Below are 20,503 nucleotides of genomic sequence, written 5' to 3' on the forward strand. Positions count from 1 at the left end.
AGAAAGGGAGGAGGGGCCGACTCTCCCATTGCCTTCTGGGACTCGTAGTGCCTGCTCTCCATTCCTCCCCCCCCCTACAGAACGGCCATCGAAAGGAACTGAATGAAACGGAGGACTGCGATTCCCGAAAGCCACCGCGGCGGGGCTTCTGAGCTACGGATCGTGAGAGGAGTCAAAAAACGGCCACCTGCTGCTGTCCCTGCGCGTACAGGTGTGCAGGTGGTCAGGGGCTGATGCGGGAGGGAGGAGGAAGAGGATGGAGGAGAAGGCCCTGCGCAGCGGGAGCAGCTCCAGCAGCACCAAGCCCCACCTGGAGAAGCTCACCCTGGGGGTGACCCGCATCCTAGGTAAGGTGGAGGTGGCATGCCTGGTTGCCATGGAAACGGCCGAGGGATGGAGCCACAAAGAGTCTTCTTCCCTCTCTTGCTCATTGCATGGCGCTTCCTCCCCCCTCAGAACAGCCCTGTGAGGGAGGCCGGGCTGAGAGGGGGGACTGCCTGCCCAGCACCCCAAATTTCTAAATTCCTTTTTATCTCTTTCCAGGTTTCCTCATAATTACCTTTAAATATATTAACATTATTAGTTGTCAACCTATTCCCAAATATTTAACCTTTTTATGCATATTTATCTGTTTCATCTGTTCTAACTCCTTTTTATCCTGCTCCATAACAGTTTTCACTAACGGCTGGGTCTTGTTTTTATTCAGTTTAAAACCCGATACCTGTCCAAATTCCTGTTTTTCCCCTAATACTTTCGGTAATGATTTTTTACAATCTTCAACCATTATTGCAAGGTCGTCTGCAAATGCTTTCAATTTATATGCTTTATTTCCTACTTTTATTCCTCTTGTGGTTTCTTTTGCTCTTATATTCCTCATCGGGACCTCTAGCACTAAAATAAACAATAATGGTGACAAAGGGCAACCTTATCTTGTTCTTTTCAAGATCTTACATTTCTCAGTAATAACATAGTCCACAATTAATCTTGCTTGTTGTTCTGAATAGATAGCATTTATTCCTCTTCTAAATGTCTCCCCAAACTTCATCTTTCTAGTACAGTGGTGTCCCGCAAGACAAATGCCTCGCAAGACGGAAAACCCGCTAGACGAAAGGGTTTTCTGTTTTGGAGGTGCTTCGCAAAACGAATTTCCTATGGGCTTGCTTCGCAAGACGAAAATGTCTTGCAAGTTCCTGCAGGGTTTTTTTCCTCCCCCCCCCCTTTTTCCCAAGCCGCTAAGCCGCTTATCAGCTGATCCTAAGCCGCTTAACAGCTGATCCGCTAAGCCGCTTATCAGCTGATCCGCTAAGCCGCTTATCAGCTGATCCACTAAGCCGCTAATAGCACTAAGCCGCTAATGGGCTTGCTTCGCAAGACAAAAAAACCGCAAGACAAAGAGACTCGCGGAACGGATTCTTTTCGTCTTGCGAGGTACCACTGTATCTTATTCATAAATGCCTAAGAGATATTATCAAATGCCTTTCAGTGTCAATGAACATCAAGGACTCTTGTTTTTCATTTCTCACTTCCAGGTACTCTATAACATCAATTATATTCCTTATGTTGTCCTTCATCTGAAGTCCTGGAAGAAATCCTGCTTGATCATGATGTACTATTTCTAATAAATTCATTCTCTTTGCAAATATTTTGTAATCGTTGTTTAATAACAAGATCTGCCTGTAGTTCCTAATCAATAATAAATCTGCCTCTTGCTTTGGGATTAATGTAATAAAAGCCTCTTTTAATGTCTCTGGTACCTTACCTACGTTTGGAATTTCATTCATTACATTTTGCTATGGTTGCACCAGAGAATTCTGTGGGGGTATTTTTGTAATATTTTACTGTCAGGCTATCAGGTCCTGGTGATTTCCTTGCTTTTGCTTGATTACGTGATTGCGTCCAAAATCTCCGACCAGCTCCTCCTCCTATGTTCCTAACCATTCAGACAATGTGTTAATTAAATACTCTTTTACATTCTCCTCCTCTTGCTCTGGGACTCCTCTAAAAACTAAAATCATCTCCCACTGCTTCATTTCCTAAGCCGCTATTGCATCCCAGCTTGTTTCCTGAGTGGCACAGACAGGTATGGGGTTAAGATTAAAACTGGCCAGGAAAACGCAAGGTGTTTCAAAGAGGAACTGTTTCAATCAATCAGTCAATCAATCAATCAATCAATCAATCAAGAGGTCTTAGAGTCCTGAATATTCTGAACCTTAATTTGCAGCAGACTGACAATGCAAAGTCAAATTGACAGATATTACTGAAAATGACTGAAACATGTAGCTGTCTCAAGACTTCTGGAATGTGTCAGACCCCTTCCCAGCCCCCAGTGTTTTCCCTTCCCTTTTTTTTCTTGGAGGAATTTAGGTAAACTCTGTGTATGCAGGCATGTGTAAGGGATGCTACCCTTCTGAGTGTGATCAGCTCTCCATTGGATGGAGAGGACAGGGGAGAGAAAATCATCATATAAGAACAATGGCATTTGGAAAGGGAAAAGTTGAAGCGAAAAGGTTGATTCCTAGAGAGAAAGGCAGACCACACAGAAAGCAATGTCTAGAATCTTCATTAAGTTCTCTACAAGTGCTCTCAATTCAAATGGAAGCCCAGCTGCCTGGAAAGCTGCTCTTTGTGGCACCAGGAAAGCAAGAAGCACTGCTCCTGCTTGCCTGCCTTTTCTGAAGATCTTCTGGGCAGGCCAGTGATCGGTCTCACTGCCTTGCCGTGTTGTTTTTTAGCATGGACAGGAGATGTTGGCTGGGTACAATCTTTGGATTGATCCGACCGCCGCAGCGTCTAAAAAGCTCCTCGCTGGCCGCCACCGCAGCGTTTGACACAGCCACATCCAAGTCACGCTGAAGGTCCAGGAGAGCTGCAATGGAAGGAGGAACATGAGAACCACAGCAGAGTCCTCCTGGATCAGGCCAATGTCCTGCGTCCTGTTCTCACAATGGACAACCAGATGCGCCAACAGGAAACGCATATGTGGGACCCAAGCGCAAGAGCCCGGTTCCCTCCTGTGGTTTCCCGCAAATGGTGCCCAGAAGCATTTCTGCCTCCAACTGTGGAGGCAGAGCAGAGCCATTGTGGCTAGGAGCCATTGACAGCCTCTCCTCCAATCCTCTCTCAAAGCCATCCAAGTTGGTGGCCATCGCTCCTTCCTCTTGCAAGTTGCCCTAAGAACATGGTTATAAACTGCACATAGATATTTAAAGAGATAAATTCAAAGGAGGGGCAGGGATAGGTCTGTCAGAAGCAAATGCCCCTCATGATAAGGACAGAAGGAGCTGCCTGGATCAGAGTTAGGCCCATTGAGTTGCCGAGCTCAGTATTGTTTACGTGGAAGAGGTTTCCAGGACTGGCCGTTTTTTGATGTGGAGATGAGGAGAATTGACACACACAGACACACACACCCCTACCATTGGGTCTGCTGGCTTTGGCTGATGAGAGTTGTAGTCCCAACAACATATGGAGGGGGCTGATGTACAGGACAAGAGAATGGCAAAACAATGGGGTTGCAATGGCAAAGAAAAACAGCCGGGGAAGTGAGCTGGGCTCCCTGGGTAGCGCATGGCATTTTATGGGGTGAAATATGTTTAAAATATGTCTTTGGGTGTGAGGAATTAAAATCTGCGATTATTTTTGTGACTGAACAACATTTAGCATGGTAAGTCTATGTCTGATGAAGAAGCAGAAAAAACAGCTTTCGGAAAAACCAAAGAATTTTAACTTCTGAAGATGTTAATATTGAAATAAAAATAACTAAGTTCCTAGCAATCGTTTATAATGATTTCTATGCAATTTTACACTCATTTCACTGACCAAGCAAAAGCAAATCATATGCATTTCACCCAAACAACATCTGAATTCCCAAGTCACGTTACAACGTTTTAGCACCCCTCACTTTCTGAATTTGAAAGCTGAAAAATTCAGCACACCCTACTGTGACAATTCATTTTGTCTTGGATTTGCTAGGTAAATTAATGCCAGTTGTTAGAGAGAGAAAGAAACACTGTTTCTGTTCAAGTCCAAGTATACAGAAACAAAACTTTTGTTGTTAGGTCTAATCCAACTAGGGGACGCAGGTGGCGCTGTGGGTAAAAGCCTCAGCGCCTAGGGCTTGCCGATCGAAAGGTCGGCGGTTCGAATCCCTGCGGCGGGGTGCGCTCCCGTCGTTCGGTCCCAGCGCCTGCCAACCTAGCAGTTCGAAAGCACCTCCGGGTGCAAGTAGATAAATAGGGACCGCTTACCAGCGGGAAGGTAAACGGCGTTTCCGTGTGCGGCTCTGGCTCGCCAGAGCAGTGATGTCACGCTGGCCACATGACCCGGAAGTGTCTTCGGACAGCGCTGGCCCACGGCCTCTTGAGTGAGATGGGCGCACAACCCTAGAGTCTGGCAAGACTGGCCCGTACGGGCAGGGGTACCTTTACCTTTACCTTTACTAATCCAACTATATTATATTTTCCCAATGCAGTTTTTTGCCCAGCACAAACTCGTCAGATTTTCCGTCATGTCAGTGGCTAGAAGAACTTGGGAATCACAATCCAGAAGGGAAAAGAGACTGCAGGGGCTGATAGTAACTAAATTGAGATAATCGGGGATTAATGAGATTGGAAAAAGCAGTCCTGTGATGAAAATATCCCTGCAAGGAAAAGAGCCGGTTTGATCCTTACTCACCCAGATAAATGTCATCAATTTGTTTGGTGCTCACCAAGTCGGGTTTCATATACTGTGCATTGCACGCTAGACAGATCAATAGAAAACGGTCAGTTCCTACATTTGGTACTTTGTCCAGCTTAAAAACATTCGTCAGACCTGAGACACATAGGCTGTTGGTACTCTATAGAAGGAGCTAACAACTTCTGGATCACTTTAACAATTTGCTGGTTTAATCGTAGGAACCTAGGAAGCTGACTGAAGTTGGGTCAAAGCATTGGTCTGTCCAGATCAGGACTGTCTACACCGACTAACAGGGGCTCCTCAGGATTCTATACAGGGGAAACGGTGTGGCGTAGTGGGGGCTACTGGGGGGATTGCCCCAGGCACAAAAAGGTTGAGGGGCACGTCTCTGTTTTAATACAGGCAATCCTCATTTTGCGTGAGAGCTATGTTCCAGACCCCCACATGCATTGGTGGGGGCCACGTAAAGCATTCCACCCCACCCTTGTTTGCCCTGCCGTACCCCACCCCCATTCGACCCTTGCACTGCCCTTTCAGTGACATCTTAATGATGTTTTGGTGACGTTTTCAGGCCACTTCCAGTGTGCAGGGTGCACCAATTGCAACAAACCAGTCACTGCCTGTATTTAAAAGTGGTAACCCACCCTGGGACCTTGGGGCATGGGCTGGATAAACAACGGAGAAGCTCCTGACTTTCTGGGTGCAGCCTCCCTTTAGCGCTCTCCTTTGGACAGAGTTAGGCAGCGCATGACACCTGGACTTGCATCCCTGCCTCTCAGCCTCCAGGTTTCCCAGCTGAAATCCCACTTCTGGCTCATGCCCTGAAACCCCCTTTCCTCTTAAGAGCTTTGTTTTCAATTACCTATCAATATGGTCGCTGCCTCGCGATGCGCAGGGTTCCTGCTCTTTAGGTATTCCATCATCTGCGTGAGCATGTCCGGCAACCTCTGCCTGTATCTCCACAACTGGGGGGCGGGGGGGTGGACAGGAAGACAACCGAGGTGCCAGATTAGTCTTTTGTAAAACTCCAGCTTCTTAACGCATTTCTATCCCTCGTGGTGGCCAAACAATACTTGAAAAGTATGACCTCATTATTTCCGAATTGGCCACCCACAGTAATACTACTGCCTTTATATAAAGCCATTTCCGGCTTCGAGGAGATGGGGTTGCGGGCTTGCTCCACCCCACTCCCGCGCGGGGGGCTGGCTCTTCCCCCGCGCGAGAACAGGGAATCCCCGGGCGTGTCACTGAACCGGCCAGCCTATTGGCTGGCCGGGGAGGCATGACCTTGCCTATTTAAGGCCAGGCACGCCCGGGGATCGCCCTCTTCCCACCTGGACCCCAGAGAGGTTTTTTCTCCCATCCCACCCACCCGTAGGTTTAGCTAGTCTTGGCCTTGCTATGGACTTCGGTTGGTCGCCGCAAGGGGCCTGGTAGGAATTTTTCCAAGTTGGCCCACTTCGTGCCTTTTGGTTTTTTCGCCTACCTCGTAGCAAACGTCACAACTTCTCCGGTGTTGGCGGTTAGGCATTGGCAGGGGGAATTGATACGCAAATGAGAGGGGGGGAAGGAAGCGCCATCACCTTCCCCCAAATAAAAGGGGTAGTCCGGTAGAGGACTCCGGGGGGCGTTGCCTTGTCCGAAACCTACGGAGGTAAGGGCCGCCGGCACGCCCCCGAGCGGTGACACCCGTGGGATCCTAGTTGGCGTACTCCAACAGGACCCTCCACGGTTTGTGGACAACCCTCCCGGTCACCATGCCGGGTAGTCGATAGGAGCCAATGCCTAAAGCCAATACCTTTCAATTCTGTAATCAATAAAGTTGTGGCCTTTTTATGCCCATTAACCCAAAATACCGTGTCCCGTGTCTTCATTTCACAATGGGGGGGGGGGAGTATTGCCACGCAATGCAGAATCACACTTCATGCCCAAGTATTAAGAGCACAGAAAATTTTAGTTGGTTTAGTTGGCAGAACTACGGGGGCAGAGCAGAGCCACCCTCCATGAATTTGTCCAGTCTTATTTTAAAGCCATCCAAGCTAGTGGCCACCTGTGTGTCTTGTGGCAGTGAGTTCCATAGCATAGCTGTGGATGTGGCAGTGTTGCTGGGCCTCTGTTTGTGGCTGTGCTGCACATAGATAATAGTGACAAAATGTCTTAGAAGGCATCTGTGGTGGTGAAGGCAAGGTGGCTCCGGCTGGCTGATGCTGATGCCACAGATACAGACACAGGGAGATGAGAAGGCAGGTGCTGCAGCCACATACCCTCCAACACTTCTGTGATGAAAACAGGGACGCCCCATACCATAATGATAATTTTACTATTTATACCCCACCCATCTTAGTGGGTTGCCCCAGCCACTTTGGGCAGCATCCAACACACATAAAACCATAATAAAACATTAACAAAATGTTAAAAAACATGCCCATACAGGATTGCCTTCAGATGGCTCAGAGGTCGGATAACTCCATACCCCCCAACATTTCTCCAGTGAATATAGGGACATCCTAAGGAAAAGTGGGACATTCCAGGATCAAACCAGAAACGGATGGCTTCTCTAAAACAAGGACGTCCCTGGAAAATAGGGACACTTTGAGGGTCTGCAGCCACAGCTAATCCAGGGGGGTGCACATCAATACACCACAATGGCATAAAACTGGGGGGGGGGGTTAATTTAGCAGAGGGAGAGAGGGAGGAGCAGCTGTTGCACAGCATCTTTCTAAGAAAAATCAACACACACACACCCCATTTCTCAAGAGTCTATTTTGCAGAATTTCATCTGGATATTCTTCCACTTCCTCACCCAAGCTGTGATCTGGGGCATTGTGGTGGATACAAAATATGATAGTAGCCAGGCAGTAGACTAAAATAAGCCTGCAACTCCCACTGCCCACATCAAACACACACAGTTTGGGAGGAAAGTAAGTGAGTCCCAAACTTAAGAAATGGTGGGAAGATTTCTTCTCCTCTGAAGAAATCTGGTGAAAGAGTCTGGAGGGAACAGTTGACCATGTAAATTTTACTCACAATGTACTTGCAGATAACTGAGAATCTGTAGTAGAGTCTGTCTTGCTGCACAGACTCAAAGATGTCATTGGGCAGCTCCCCCAGTTTCAGGAAGGTGACAATTGTGTTAAGGACAATTCGACACTCCTAGAATTGAAAGGAGGGGTGACATTTTACTTCACATCAAGCCTTAGGCTTGCAACAGCTTTGAAAATATACATACCTGCATTGAGGCCGCAATGCAAATAAAATGCAGACAGTAGCCCAGGTAGGGTTAAAAACACAACTAGCCCACTGGGAATTAAACCCTGAGAGCTCACCTAGGTTTTTAACAAGCACCAATACGCCACTAATGTAGGGGCTCACTTGCGCTCAGAAGGGAAGTGATTCCATAGAGAGGAGCCACCCTGAACAAGGCCCTCCCTCTGGTTACTGGCTGCTACATGAACCTCCACCAGGCCGGCCTAGTCAGCTGATCACAGTGACAGCAGAGGTGTCAAGGCTTAGCTTCCAATCCCAGGAACGCAAGCCTGGGTGTTTCAGGTGGTGTCTAATGACCAGGTTTTGAGACCAACCCTGCAGGGCTTCCACTCCTTTAAGCTAACCAGCCTGGATCAGAAGACTTCCAGAACCGGCATCCTTGGAAGGCGGTGGCCTCTCCTTCACTGGAGGTTTTTAAGCAGAGGTTGGAGGACCATCGGTCAAGGATGCTTGAGCTGAGATTCCTGCACTGCAGGGCTTGGACTAGAGGACCTTGGGGTCCCTTCCAACTCTGATTCTGTGGTTCGATGACTCTGACGGTTCCAACCTTTTGCAGAGCAATCCCAACCACAGTATGGTATCTGCAGAACAAGTGACTTGAGCAAGGGAAAAGGGGTGAAAAAAGACCCCAAGATCTCTAACTTTTCTGACCTGGACAGAAAACTCCCTTTTTGACCTCAGGTGTGGTGGTGACTCAGACCCCAAGCACAATCGAGACCCACCCATTCAAGACCAGTCTACGCATTACTTGATCTGTGGGGCAGCATGGGATGATTCTCCAAGCCCTGCTGCAACACGCAGAGCAACGCTCCTCGTGTGGAAATTCCCAGGAAAGGGGAGAGTTCCTCAGCTGCTACAGATGCTTCGAGGACCACCCAGCATTGGTATCGTAAGGGGCTTCCACAGGCAGAGAAACATTGCTCTGCGTTCCAGCTGCGTGTGACAGTTGCCAGGGAGAAGGAGTTTGCCAAAGGGGCCAGGCGATGCCCAGACTGGCCCTTCCAGCCTCAACTCACCTCTCCGCTCACAGGGTCGGTCAGCTGGATTATCAGGGGGACGAGGCTCCTGATGACAATGTCCTCCACCTTGTTTCTGTGCTCTTCCTTCACGCCCCTCAACAGCGTCCCGAAAAGAGTGATGGAGCAAAGGCTGAGCTCATTGTCCTCCTGAGGAGAGAGAGGAGGAGAACACCAGTCAGTCCCAAGTGCTGTGCAGGGCAAACCCGTCTCACAGGTTTCAGGGAGTTTAGCTGAGCAAACGCTTCTCGTTCACTATGGGTCTGGTTGTTTGAGGGTGCTGGCTGGGCCCACGCAACAGGGGACCAACCCCGGGGGCCTTTGCCCACCACCGTTAAGGAGCTTAACGGACTGAGTTCATCCTGGTGCATCTAAAGTTCTGCCAACATCACCTGCTGGCAGACAGAGTCACCTGAAGAGCTGGTGAAGCAAGAAGTCTCGCAGATTAGGCCAGTGGGATCACTTGTGGGGGGCTGACAGAGGGGGGCTTGAGGTATAAATGCGGTGTGTGTTTGGCACATGACGTGTGTGCATGACATGCGCATGTTGCACAGTGCCAGCCCCCTCAATCGTGGGGACAAGCGGGCACAGCGGGTGTTCTGAATTTCACTGTGTTATTATCTTCTTTATTTTTCCCCATAAGTCTTTATTAAGGCTTTTCCATAATATAAGGAAAGAAACTGATCTAAATAAAAACAGAAAGACAAACAGAAATGCAGAGCCTTCTCTCAAGGGCAGCTCTTAACCCTTGTCTCACCAGGAAAGGGGTCAACCCTCCCAGCCTCTTCCCTTCCCTGTCTCTCACTCAGGGTCCTTCACCAACAAGCCATCACCTTCCTTGGAGCCCAACATGGGCGTAGCCAGGATTTATGTTGGTGAAGCAGTATTAATGTTGGGGGGGGGGTGGCAGAAGAACCAAGCTTGATTGAAGGGGGAGTTGCCCCCCTCCCCCGTTGACCATGCCCAAAGAGCCCAATAATCAATGGCCCTGAGCAGAGGAAAGGAAAAGAGAGAAGAAAGAAGATGGAAGGAAGGAAGGAAGGAAGGAAGGAAGGAAGGAAGGAAGGAAGGAAGGAAGGAAGGAAGGAAGATAAAAAGGAATTTCGATTTTGTGTTATCATCTTCCTTAGTGGATCGTGCAAACCTCTATTCTGAATACAGTCGTAACTTGGTTCTCAAATGCCTTGGTTCCCAAATGCCAAAAACTTGGAAGTATAATTGTCCAGTTTTTGAACGTTTTTCGGAAGCCGAACGTCCGATGCGGCTGTCGGCTATTTTTTTCAGGGCGCTTGCTCCAATCAGAAGCCGCGCCATGGTTTTCGAACATTTCAGAAGTAAAATGGACTTCCAGAATGGATTAAAGTTTGAGAACCAAGGTGCCACTGTATTTGGCGCTTTTGTTTCTACTATTTATTTTGCATTTTTGTTTTTGAGGCTTTTTTGGTTAGTTTTTGTGACTGTTTGGAACCCAGTTTAGCTACTGATAGATTGGTTGTGTGACTGTGGAAATGGATAAAAGTCCCCCATCCAAACAATGACTATCATCAGTGCAGGTAAGAAAAAAAATATTTAAATTTTAATCATCTACAATGCTGTCTTATTTATTTTATAATATGGTACATTGATTATTGCTTTCATTTTATGGATCAGTGGTCTCGTTAGAGAGTAAAATTCATGTTAACTTGCTGTTTTAGGGGTTGTTTTTCAAAGTTTGGAATGGATTAATCCATTTTGCATTACTTTCTCTGGGAAAGCGCACCTTGGTTTTGAAACGCTTTGCTTTTGGAACAGACTTCTGGAACAGATTAAGTTTGGGAACCAAGGTAACACTGTGATTCTCTTCATAGTGTAGGGGGCACTGGGGATGAGGCTATGGAACCAAAGGGGCAGCCCCCCCCAAATGTTTGGGAAGCACCAGGGCATGGATGAAGCCCATTTCGAGTAGGCTTGTTGACTTACATCATTGAAGTGTTTCAAGAGTTGAGGGTAAAGGCTGCAGCAGGCCAAGCTGTATTCCTCCTCCCCCTCCAAGTGGTGGGACATGAGTTGCAGGCACTTGATGGACTCTTTGGCAATACTCTTGTCCGGATTGTAAGCGCAGTTGATCAGGGGCGAAATGAAGATCTCCAAGAGCTCTTCCTGAAGGAAGCAAGGAAGCAGGTGAGGGAACACGGTCACGGCAGAGAAGTCAGCGCACGCAGACGCAGTTTGCACCCAAAAAGCCACAGCGTAAGCATTACACAAAAGTAAACAACCCAAGCGGGTGCTCTCTCCTGAGTCCTTGTGCAGGGTGGGGGCCTCCAATAGGGGAAGGGGCCAGAGCGGGAGCGTCTGCTTGGCATGCAGAAAGTCCTGGGTTCAAGTCCTGGCACCTCCACGCAGGGTTGGGAGGGACTCTAGAAACCTTGGGGAGCTGCTGCCGGTCCGTGTGGGCAACCCTGAGGTATCCAGACCATTGGCCTGACTCTCTTTAAGGCAGCTTCCTTCCTGTGCTGATCTGCACCTGAGAATAAGGCTGCAGCAGAACAAAGGAATCTCATTTTAACAGCCTCCTTGAAAGGCTGATATGGCGTTGTGGGGTTAATTTGTACGCCGCTTCCTAATGTGTCCCCCGCCACCAATCTCTTACCTCCAGCTGGTGCTGCATCATGTAGCCCAGTCCTCGGATGCTGAAGAGCTGCATGAGGGGGCTGGCTTGCCCCATCCACTCCTTCAGGACGTCCATAATGTCTTCCTTCACGAAAAACAAGCCTATCTGTGAGTGGAAAAGGAGCTGAAAAAGAAAACACTTGATGTGTGCAAGGCCAAAGAAAGTAGGCAGGGCAGGAGGAAATCTGTGCCGCGGAAACCGAAGTCCGGTACCCCATACCCTCCAAGTGTCCTGATTTTCCAGGGACAGCCCCAGAATTACGAAAGCCAACCAGCTTCTGATTTGATCCCGGAATGTCCCTGTTTTCCATGCCAGAGCTGCCAGGGGAGGAGGATGAGCCAGAGCTTGTCCCCAATGACAGTGGCGGCTGTAAGGGGGCCTCTCATTGCCCCTCCATGGCATCTCCATGGTCACTGCTGCTGGCCTCCTCCCTTGGGCAGCTGGTAGAGCAGCAGTTCTCAACCTGTGGCTCCCCAGATGTTGTTGGACTACAACTCCCATCATCCCTGAGCTGTGGCCTTGCTAGCTAGGGGTGATGGGAGTTGTAGTCCAGCGACATCTGGGGACCCACAGGTTGAGAAAGGCTTTTGTAGAGGCTACTGGAAAGCAGGTGAGGACGGGAAGAGGCTGCGGCCACTAAAGCCCAGCCCTGTGTGCCATGCTGGCTCTGAGGGGCAGGCAGGGGGCAGGGCCCCCCGGGCGGGAAGAAAGGGGGAGCAAAGCGCAAGGAGTTAGATAAGAGCTGAGGGCAGTGTGCATTAACTAAGGCCTGTAGAAATTGCTGCCTCAGGCAGAGGGCAGGCCTGCCAGCCATCAATGGTGGCTCCGGAGACCTCCTTACCCCCTCTGCTTTCCTGGCCTGCCTGGGAGCGGTTGTTGCGAAGCAGGAGTGCCTGCAGGCATTCCCCGTTTCCGACTCTCACCTCGGTGAAGAAGGCCATCCCGACCGTCCTCTCCTTTACGTCAGGGCGGCGCAAGTAGGCATTGGCCTGTTTGAAAGTCGTTTTGAGGTGCACTTTGGAGAAGGTGAACAAGGTCCTGAAACACAAAATCAGACGCAAAGGATGCACAAGCCTGAAGCTGGCAGGAAGAACCGCTAAGTATTCCTGAATAATAATAATAATAATAATAATAATAATAATAATAATAATAATAATAAATTCATTACTTGATCGGGTTGCCCCAGTCACTACCTTCTGCTCCTCTCCAGTTTCACCCAAGTCGTATCCCAAGTCCTATCTAGCTCTCTCTGTCAAGGAAGGATGCTTGAGAGTGCAGTGCAGTATCTTGCAGATAAATCTCCAAAGCCAGCAGAGTTTTCAGTGGGGAATGGGAAGGTTCATTACTCCATTACCCCATATGCACCCACTCGACCTCTTCGATTGGTGGAATTGGCACTTTCAGGCACCACGGAATGCCTGCTCTGCATTTAGTGTGTCAGCACCTAAACTTCGGAAATCCCTGCCTATTGATATCAAACAGGCGCCTTCACTGTACTCTTTTGGGCACTGCTAAGAACGTTCTTGTTTAGACAAGCCTACCCAGATGTTTAGAAAGCTGGTGCAAATGTTAATCCGGTTTTAGTCTATTGTTATTTTAACTTTTCAAAAGTCTCAAATTACTGTTGTCAGCTTTTCTAATCGATATTTTCTTATCTTTTCTTTTTAACTGCTTTGAAGTTTGTTTGTTTTATTACAATAAAACAGCATATACATTTTCTGAAATAAACAATGTTTATCCCCATTTCCCAGAAAGCAGGCCCTGGTGGGCTGCCTTTCGTGCCTCACCTGCCAGTCCTTTTCACCGTCTTACCTTGTCAGAAGACGAATGCCATCGAAAAAGCTTTCTGGGTTTGACAGCATGTCCCAGCACCTTTGCACCTCCAAAATGTTGTATTCTTTGACATAGCCGGCACATCCAATAAGGTTTTTCAGAGCTTGCACAGTGGTCCTGAATCGAGTGAAAGAATTAAGAATATTACGTTTATTTATCCATTAAAAAAAATTGTACACTGCCCTTCACCCATAGATCTCAGGTCAGTTCACAACACAAAAATACAAGATAAAAAGCACAAAATAAATAATAAAAACAAGAACAAACCAAACCAATAACTCCTTCTTCCTCTCACAAACACAGCTGAAAGGGTGTAGGGTGTTAATCCGCCAATGGCCTGACTGAAGAGGAACATTTTGGCCTGGCATCTAATGGTATATAATGAAGGCACCAGGCAAGCCTCCCTGGGGAGAGGATCCCACTAATGGGGGGCCACCACAGAAAAGGCCCCTTCTTGTCTTGCCACCCTCTGGACTTCTCGTGGAGGAGGCACAGGAAGAGGGGATCACAAGGTCTGGGTAGGTTCATCTGGGGAGTTTTAGGTCCTTGACATCTTGCAGTCTTGAGCTGCTTGGCCTGATGGATCCAGCCACAACCACCAGCCCCCGCAGCCTCTCACATGTTTCCAGCACAAGCTGCAACCTTTCGGCTGCGATGGAGACTTCAGGTTTCATGACACGTGAGTCCCGCCACGCCAAAATCAGCCCATCGTGTGGGAGAGTCTCCAACATCCTTTCCCATCCTAGTGTCCTTTGTACTACAACAACTCCCATCTTCACCAGAGTTGTGCTGGCTGGGGCTGGTGGGAGTTGTGGTCCAAAGCGACTGAAGAGCACAGGGGTTGGGGAAGGCTGGGTCTCTTAGCTATCCAAGCTAAGCAGAACCTCCATGTGATGGCCTGGGAATCCGATTCAGAGGGTGAACCGGAGGAATCCCAGCCTGCACAGGAGTCCCCGCCTCCAGGGCCGGCTGAACTGGGGCAGGGCCTTGATTCTGAAGCGCCTGCACCTGTGCCGGATCCTCAGGAGGAGGCACCAGGTGAATCCACTCTGACTCCAAAGGTGGTTGAGGACTCAGTGCCTACAGGTGAGTCTCCCCCTGGGCCCAGTAACCCTTCAGCCTCTCCTGAACTGCAGAGGCTCAGGGCAGAGAGGCGAAGGGAACTGGTTTCTCCCAGGAGGAGTGCTCGCCTTAAGGCCAGGAGAGGCGGGTCTCCTGGGGGCCGGGACCGCCCCTGGCCTCAGAGAAGATAAAGGCCAGTCAGCCCGGTCCCAGGTTGCGGGAGCAACGTTGTTGTGGAGTACCTGTTCCTGTCCAGACCCAGACCTGACCCTCCAGTGTTCCTGTCCCCGCCCGGCTTCCTGCTTCGGACCTTGCCCTGCTCCTTGTGAACTGTTTCCAGGCTAGTGACCCAGGACCGGACTTTGACTACGCCAACAGTAACCTTCCCCCCGGGACCAGCACACTCCATGTCCAAGTGAAGCCTATCTCTTGGGGGAGGGCTGAGCCATCACTGCTACGGTCAGGCTTGCAAGCGCCCAGAGAGAGAAGGGAGGGCCACCCCAAATGCACGGGCAGGTCCCTTACGCCAGCGGAGGGAGATGCGAAGGGGGCTCCGGCATGAGACTTGTCGCCCTCGAAACTCTTCTGCTCGACCCAAAAAGAAAATAGATCTGAGTGATAAGGGCAAGCAGCAGCTGGGGGAACTTGTTCTGCAGTACATCCGAAGCCTCAGGTAGCGACAGGATCAGACACAAAGCGTTGGTCGCCTGGAGGGACAAGGACAGGAGAACAGCATTCAGCAGAGGACATCGTCAGGTCCAGATCTCCCAACTCTCTATGCAGGACGCGACTCAGACCCCTGGTCCATTTCACTCAGTATTGTCCACACTGACTAGCAGTGGCTGTCCAGGGTTCCAGGCGAGGGACACCCCGACATGGAGATGCTGGGGCCCTTTTGCATACAAAGCAGGTGTTCTGCCCCTGAGCCAGGGCTGGGCTCCAGGAGACCCCCCCCCCCAGTGATGGACCACTAAGATGCCGCTGGGAAGAACCCCAGAGGCCAGTTATTAAGATGCAACCCTCCCCCCCCCAGCCAGAAGCCCCAGCCCCATCCAGCTCCCATTCAAGAACCACCCAGGAGAGAGAAACTGAGTGGTTTCGTACCGCTATTGGCATTTTAGAAGTGCTGCGTCGCCTGTACGTGACTTCTGTGTTGGGGTCTTCATCCTGTAGCCTTTTCAGGAGGGGTCTCAGCAGCTTGATGCTGGAGTACTGATCGGAGACCAAGGCCTTCCAGATCGCTGCAGCACTTCTGCAATTTGCCAAAAGAGAATTTTTCCTTTTTCCCTTTCTTAAAAAAAGTCAGGCCTTCTGTATTTCCTTTATATCGCACGTGCATTAGCAAAGAAAGAAACTACTATTCCCCTTTTTGATATGTAACTCGGGGCACAATTTTTTGCAAGTATGAAACGGAAATATAAATTAAGAAAGCCCACTTAAATTCAGCTCTCCCCATTTCCACTTTGCAGATTTTCATATCCAGTTTTGCCTCTTAAACACCTTTTGCAAATCAATCTCCTCTAATTTTATGTCTTTCTATATGTTATTTCCACCAGTTCATGCATTTGTGTGCCTACGTGTGTGTGTGTGTGTGTGTATGTGCGCTACTTGACTGGAGAACTGCATTGGAAAATTCAGAATAGTGCAAATTTTGAAATACGACAGTTCTCATTTTGGAAACTGCAAATGACGTAAGCTCTCACTTAAAAGTGACCCAAACAGAATTTGTTCCCTGTCCAGAAGGTGGTGGGGGGGGGAAACCTGGCATGCCTTCCACCTGAATCTTGAACAGAGGTTTGATCCACAGTGGGTACTGCTTTTCACAGCGTGGAAGAAAGCCGCATTCCTGCAGAGCAAGCAGTTTCCAGGGGACAAAAAGTTGGCAGCTCTACTTCAAAAACCTGGGAGATGCCCCAGAATTTGGAAATCTCCATCCGTGGCTGATGGGCTGTGGCCTGGCTTGGTGGATCGCAGGTTATGCAGGGCATCTGAGACACCCTGAGATTTGCAGGCAAAATGGATATATCCCCCCCATAACGCACTCATCTCTAAGAGGCCCTTACTCATCACATTCCACTGAGCAGTCCAACAGGCTATCTACGACCGGGTTCAGGCGCTTCGCAGCAAGGTTGACTACAGCTGCGAGTGTCTCATTCTTAGTGTGGGTGTCTGATATTCTGTGGAGATGGTTGTAGATCTCCTTCACAACTATGGGCAGCTGGAAGAAGATAAAAGAAGACCAGGATGAGAAAGTGTGGTGAACCTGAAAGAAAATGAGGGTTTTGGGGGGAATGATATATGACAAGATAAAAAAGATGCTCAAAGTGATTATTACCCCTCCCCCCCAGAAAAACAAACAAAACAAAACTGAGATTAAAAACATGGTGGTTGTTTTTTGGAAGCTGAACTGCAGCAGAATGGAAACAGAGGCGCAATCCACAAACATGGAAATCAATGCCTTCTTACACCTCTAGAAACAAGCTGATTCTACATCCAAAGAGAATGTTTAATTTAGAGGAAACCTGCTTCCCCCTGCCTCCATTTTGAGCCTTACATCTTCCATGTCCACCCCGCATTCCTCAAGGAAGGAACTCAGCAGCTTTCCTGAGGCCTGAGAGACGACTCTGTCTTCCACTGTCAGGTTGTCAATCGCCTTCAACACGACTTCGTTGATCTGGCTGGGCGTGAGGTGCTCCCCAAAAGCCTGGCACAAAGAAGAAAGACGAGGAAGTTTTCTTCTGCTCCGCATCTGACCACTTTTCGGTAGTCCAAGGGACAAACCACGTGAAAGACACATCCACTCTGCCTGAGATGATCCTCAGGGTCCCTTCCAACTCTCCAATCCTGATTCTATTTAAATGTTTATTTAAGTAACTGAAAGATTTCACAACAAACAAAACTAAGAGTCAGGTGACGCCTTCCTATTTTCGATCCCCATCTAAAACTGGTTATGACCTTGGAACATGAAGAGGTACAATCTAAAGTCAGACTAGAAAATAAGACAACTGTTCTTGCAGAAACAGAGAGGGCCAGTAATAGTGGATATCAGTTATATAATCAATCAATGCCAAACGAAGTCAGATTAGGTGGGAACCTGCAGGCTGTGTGTTTATTTCTTAATATACGTCAAAAACATCCACCACAATGTTAGCATAGTCCAGGCTTCCTCAACCTCAGCCCTCCAGATGTTTTGAGACTACAATTCCCAGCATCCCTGACCACTGGTCCTGCTAGCTAGGGATCATGGGAGTTGTAGGCCAAAAACATCTGGAGGGCCGAGGTTGAGGAAGCCTGGCATAGCCCATTAGCTTGGCAGCGCTTCATGAAATGGGCACCAAATGGGTCAACTTTTCATACTCTTTTTCTGCCCAAGGTGGCAATGCACGGTTCTCTCTCCTCCCCATTTCATCCTCATGAGGGAGTTTAGACCGAGAGACTGTGCACAGCTAGGGCTACTCCACAAATCAACTGCAGGATCCATTGGCCTGGCAGCTTGCAGCTTGTAATGCATACGGATCTCTATCCAGGGCTCACAGTTGTGGCAGTGCCTGAGTAGTTTGGGGTTGGGATCTATCTATCTATCTATCTATCTATCTATCTATCTATCTATCTATCGTTTTGTGTAATGTGACCTTTTAGAATGCAGTCATACCTCGGTTTACAACCGCGTCAGGTTGCGTTTTTTCAGGTTGCAGACCACCGAAACCCGGAAGTACCACTTTGTGCATGCGCAGAAGTGCTGAATCGCAACCCGCGCATGCACAAACACGGGTTGCAAATGCTGCGGGTTGCGAACGTGTATCCTGCACGGATCACGTTCGCAACCCAAGATTCCACTGTAAGTAGAATTTGGCATGCAGTTTAGACCAATGGGCGCTTGGCTTCAAAAAATTTATTCTAATACAATGCATTTCCATATGTTATTTACACTAATATATTCATTTTCTGGACACTTTTAGCTTGCACAATCCTTTTTGTAGACACTGTTTGGCCAGGAAATGGCACTGAAAAACTCAAGGATGTATGAATTTCAAAGGCAGCTTATGTTTTCGTTCTCATATTGTTTCAGGAAGCCTGGATTTGATAGCTTTGGCTTTAAATGTGAACTGCTCTGAATCTCTCCCTCATCTCCTAGAAGGCGTGGGCTGCCTGAGGAGGTTGGTGGGGCAGGGCCCCATTTGCCCAAATGGACAGACCTCTGCTAACTGAGAGCTGGCTGCAGTCTTAGCAAGAAACAGTCCAAAAAGCCACACCCACCTTGGCCACGTTGGAGATGTCGGTGTAAAAGATGGCGGGCCCAGGGATGAAGAAGTCTTCTCGGAACCATTTGACCACGTTGCCTTTCCTGTTCTTATGCCTCATCTCCACCTTCTTAGCTAAACGGGGTCAGGGATGGGGATATGCAGGCAAAAGAACACAGCATTAGTGTTCCTTGCACAAACCCCCCAGTTTCCCCACTGCGACCCACAAAAAGATTCTCAATTTCACCTCAAAAATTATAATTCAGAACTGGGAAAAATTCAGAAGGGGGCAACCAAAACTCCGGGACATCCAATGAAACTGAAGTTTCAGGATGGTCGCAGCATTTGGGGGATTTTCTGTTTAGTAAAATGGTGAGGAAGAGGAGACACACTGTATGGCAAGGGGAAAGTGGAGAGAGAGAAAGCTTTCTCTCTCTCCCTCCCTCCTAACACAAGAACTCCGGGACCTCCAATGAAACTGAAGTTTCAGGATGGTCCTTCTTCATGCAGTGCACAGCTCAACTTTGGGACTCCCAGCCACAGGAGGCACTGATGGCCACGGACCAAGATGGCTTTCAAATCCATGGAAGAGAAGGCTACCCATGGCTATTAGCCAGGATGGCTATGCTCGGCCTCCACGGTCAGAGGCAGCAAAGCACAGGAGAAGAAAGAGCTCTTGAGTTCAAATTCTGCTTACTGGTTTCCCAGAGGCAACTGGTCTACCCCTGGGGGAACAGGATGCTGGACTGGGGTGGGCCACTGGTCTGATCCAGGCGGCTTTTCTTGTCTTCTTCAGCAGTGAATCCCTCCCCTCAGACTGACCTCTCGTCTCTGGCCAATGGGGTGTTTGCGTCAGGCCAGTCCTGGCACGAATTCTGACCTCCTGAGCTCCCGTCAACCCCAGCAGCAGCCAGCATGGGCAACACTCAGGGATGATGGGAGTTGGAGCAGCTTCTGGAGGGCTGCAGATCTCCCACCCTGCGGCTTGCAAGAAACACGCCCTTTCCCAGCCTCGCCCTCACCCATTTTGGCTATCATGATGTAATGGAGATGGTACAAGGCCTCCGCTGACAGCAGACCAATCTCCTTCACGTTGTCTGCGAGGTGGAGGGACAACAGCGCCACCAGCTGTCCAAGAAGGGGGAAATCCTGGGATATCTAGGAGGTGGAGAGAGATGCACAGTCAGTCCTCGTCCCACAGAGCCCAGCAAGAGAAAACCGTCTGGCATGCTTTCAGGCGGCAAAGGTGGCAGAGGGGCGCAGGGCAAGAGACCTGGGCTTAGGTGGCCCACCCAAGGCTTGCCCCAGGGCCTTTTTTCTTTTTTTATAAAATTTTTATTGGTTTTACAAAAGTTTTTATAACAAACAAACATAAAGAAAACAGACAAACAAACAAATATAATTTCATAATGTCCTTTCATAAACTTCTTTCCTCGGACTTCCCCATACCTCCCCTTTCTGCATCCTCATGTCCAAATTTTTATAGCAACTTGTAAATGTTTTTTCCCGTCCTAATTCATCATAGTCCTTTCTTAGTCTAATCCCAGGGCCTTTTTTCCAGCCAGAACTCACTGGAACTCAGTTCTGGCACCTCTCAGGTGGGCGCTATTGTCATTATAAGAGAATGAGGGAGGTGAGTTCATGGTGAGTCCTGGCACCTCTTTTTCTAGGAAAATAGCACTGGCTGGCACCTTCCCCTGGGATGGCCATGCCACACCACTTTGGGGAGCAGGGGAAAGTCCATCTAGTTCACACCTGAA

At 48.9% G+C, this 20,503-nt stretch overlaps 1 protein-coding gene and 1 long non-coding RNA gene across 2 annotated transcripts in view; one reads left to right on the forward strand and one right to left on the reverse strand.

Moving 5' to 3' along the window:
- The first annotated feature begins 3 nt into the window (after nt 1-3).
- LOC309514259 lies at nt 4-1,640 on the forward strand. Its single transcript, XR_014211841.1, has 2 exons — nt 4-347; nt 1,530-1,640. It is a non-coding gene; the product is annotated as an uncharacterized lncRNA (long non-coding RNA).
- A 1,065-nt stretch (nt 1,641-2,705) lies between these two features.
- The window catches only part of LOC309542636 (maestro heat-like repeat family member 5), a gene marked incomplete at its 3' end in the record, with an annotated part of 55,376 nt that continues 37,578 nt past the window's right edge, over nt 2,706-20,503 (reverse strand). Inside the window, exons 13-27 of the mRNA XM_082241449.1 lie at nt 19,766-19,901; nt 18,760-18,878; nt 17,057-17,206; nt 16,566-16,720; nt 15,607-15,754; nt 15,028-15,209; nt 13,420-13,557; nt 12,531-12,645; nt 11,587-11,730; nt 10,917-11,096; nt 8,958-9,107; nt 7,702-7,827; nt 5,537-5,639; nt 4,672-4,737; nt 2,706-2,866 (exon numbers count right to left, since the gene is read on the reverse strand). Coding sequence (XP_082097575.1) covers nt 2,706-2,866; nt 4,672-4,737; nt 5,537-5,639; nt 7,702-7,827; nt 8,958-9,107; nt 10,917-11,096; nt 11,587-11,730; nt 12,531-12,645; nt 13,420-13,557; nt 15,028-15,209; nt 15,607-15,754; nt 16,566-16,720; nt 17,057-17,206; nt 18,760-18,878; nt 19,766-19,901 — 2,073 coding nt within the window. The remainder of the gene's footprint in view (nt 2,867-4,671; nt 4,738-5,536; nt 5,640-7,701; nt 7,828-8,957; nt 9,108-10,916; nt 11,097-11,586; nt 11,731-12,530; nt 12,646-13,419; nt 13,558-15,027; nt 15,210-15,606; nt 15,755-16,565; nt 16,721-17,056; nt 17,207-18,759; nt 18,879-19,765; nt 19,902-20,503) is intronic.

This window comes from Podarcis vaucheri, assembly GCF_965113315.1.
Source record: "Podarcis vaucheri genome assembly, chromosome: 11".
Taxonomy (NCBI): domain Eukaryota; kingdom Metazoa; phylum Chordata; class Lepidosauria; order Squamata; family Lacertidae; genus Podarcis; species Podarcis vaucheri.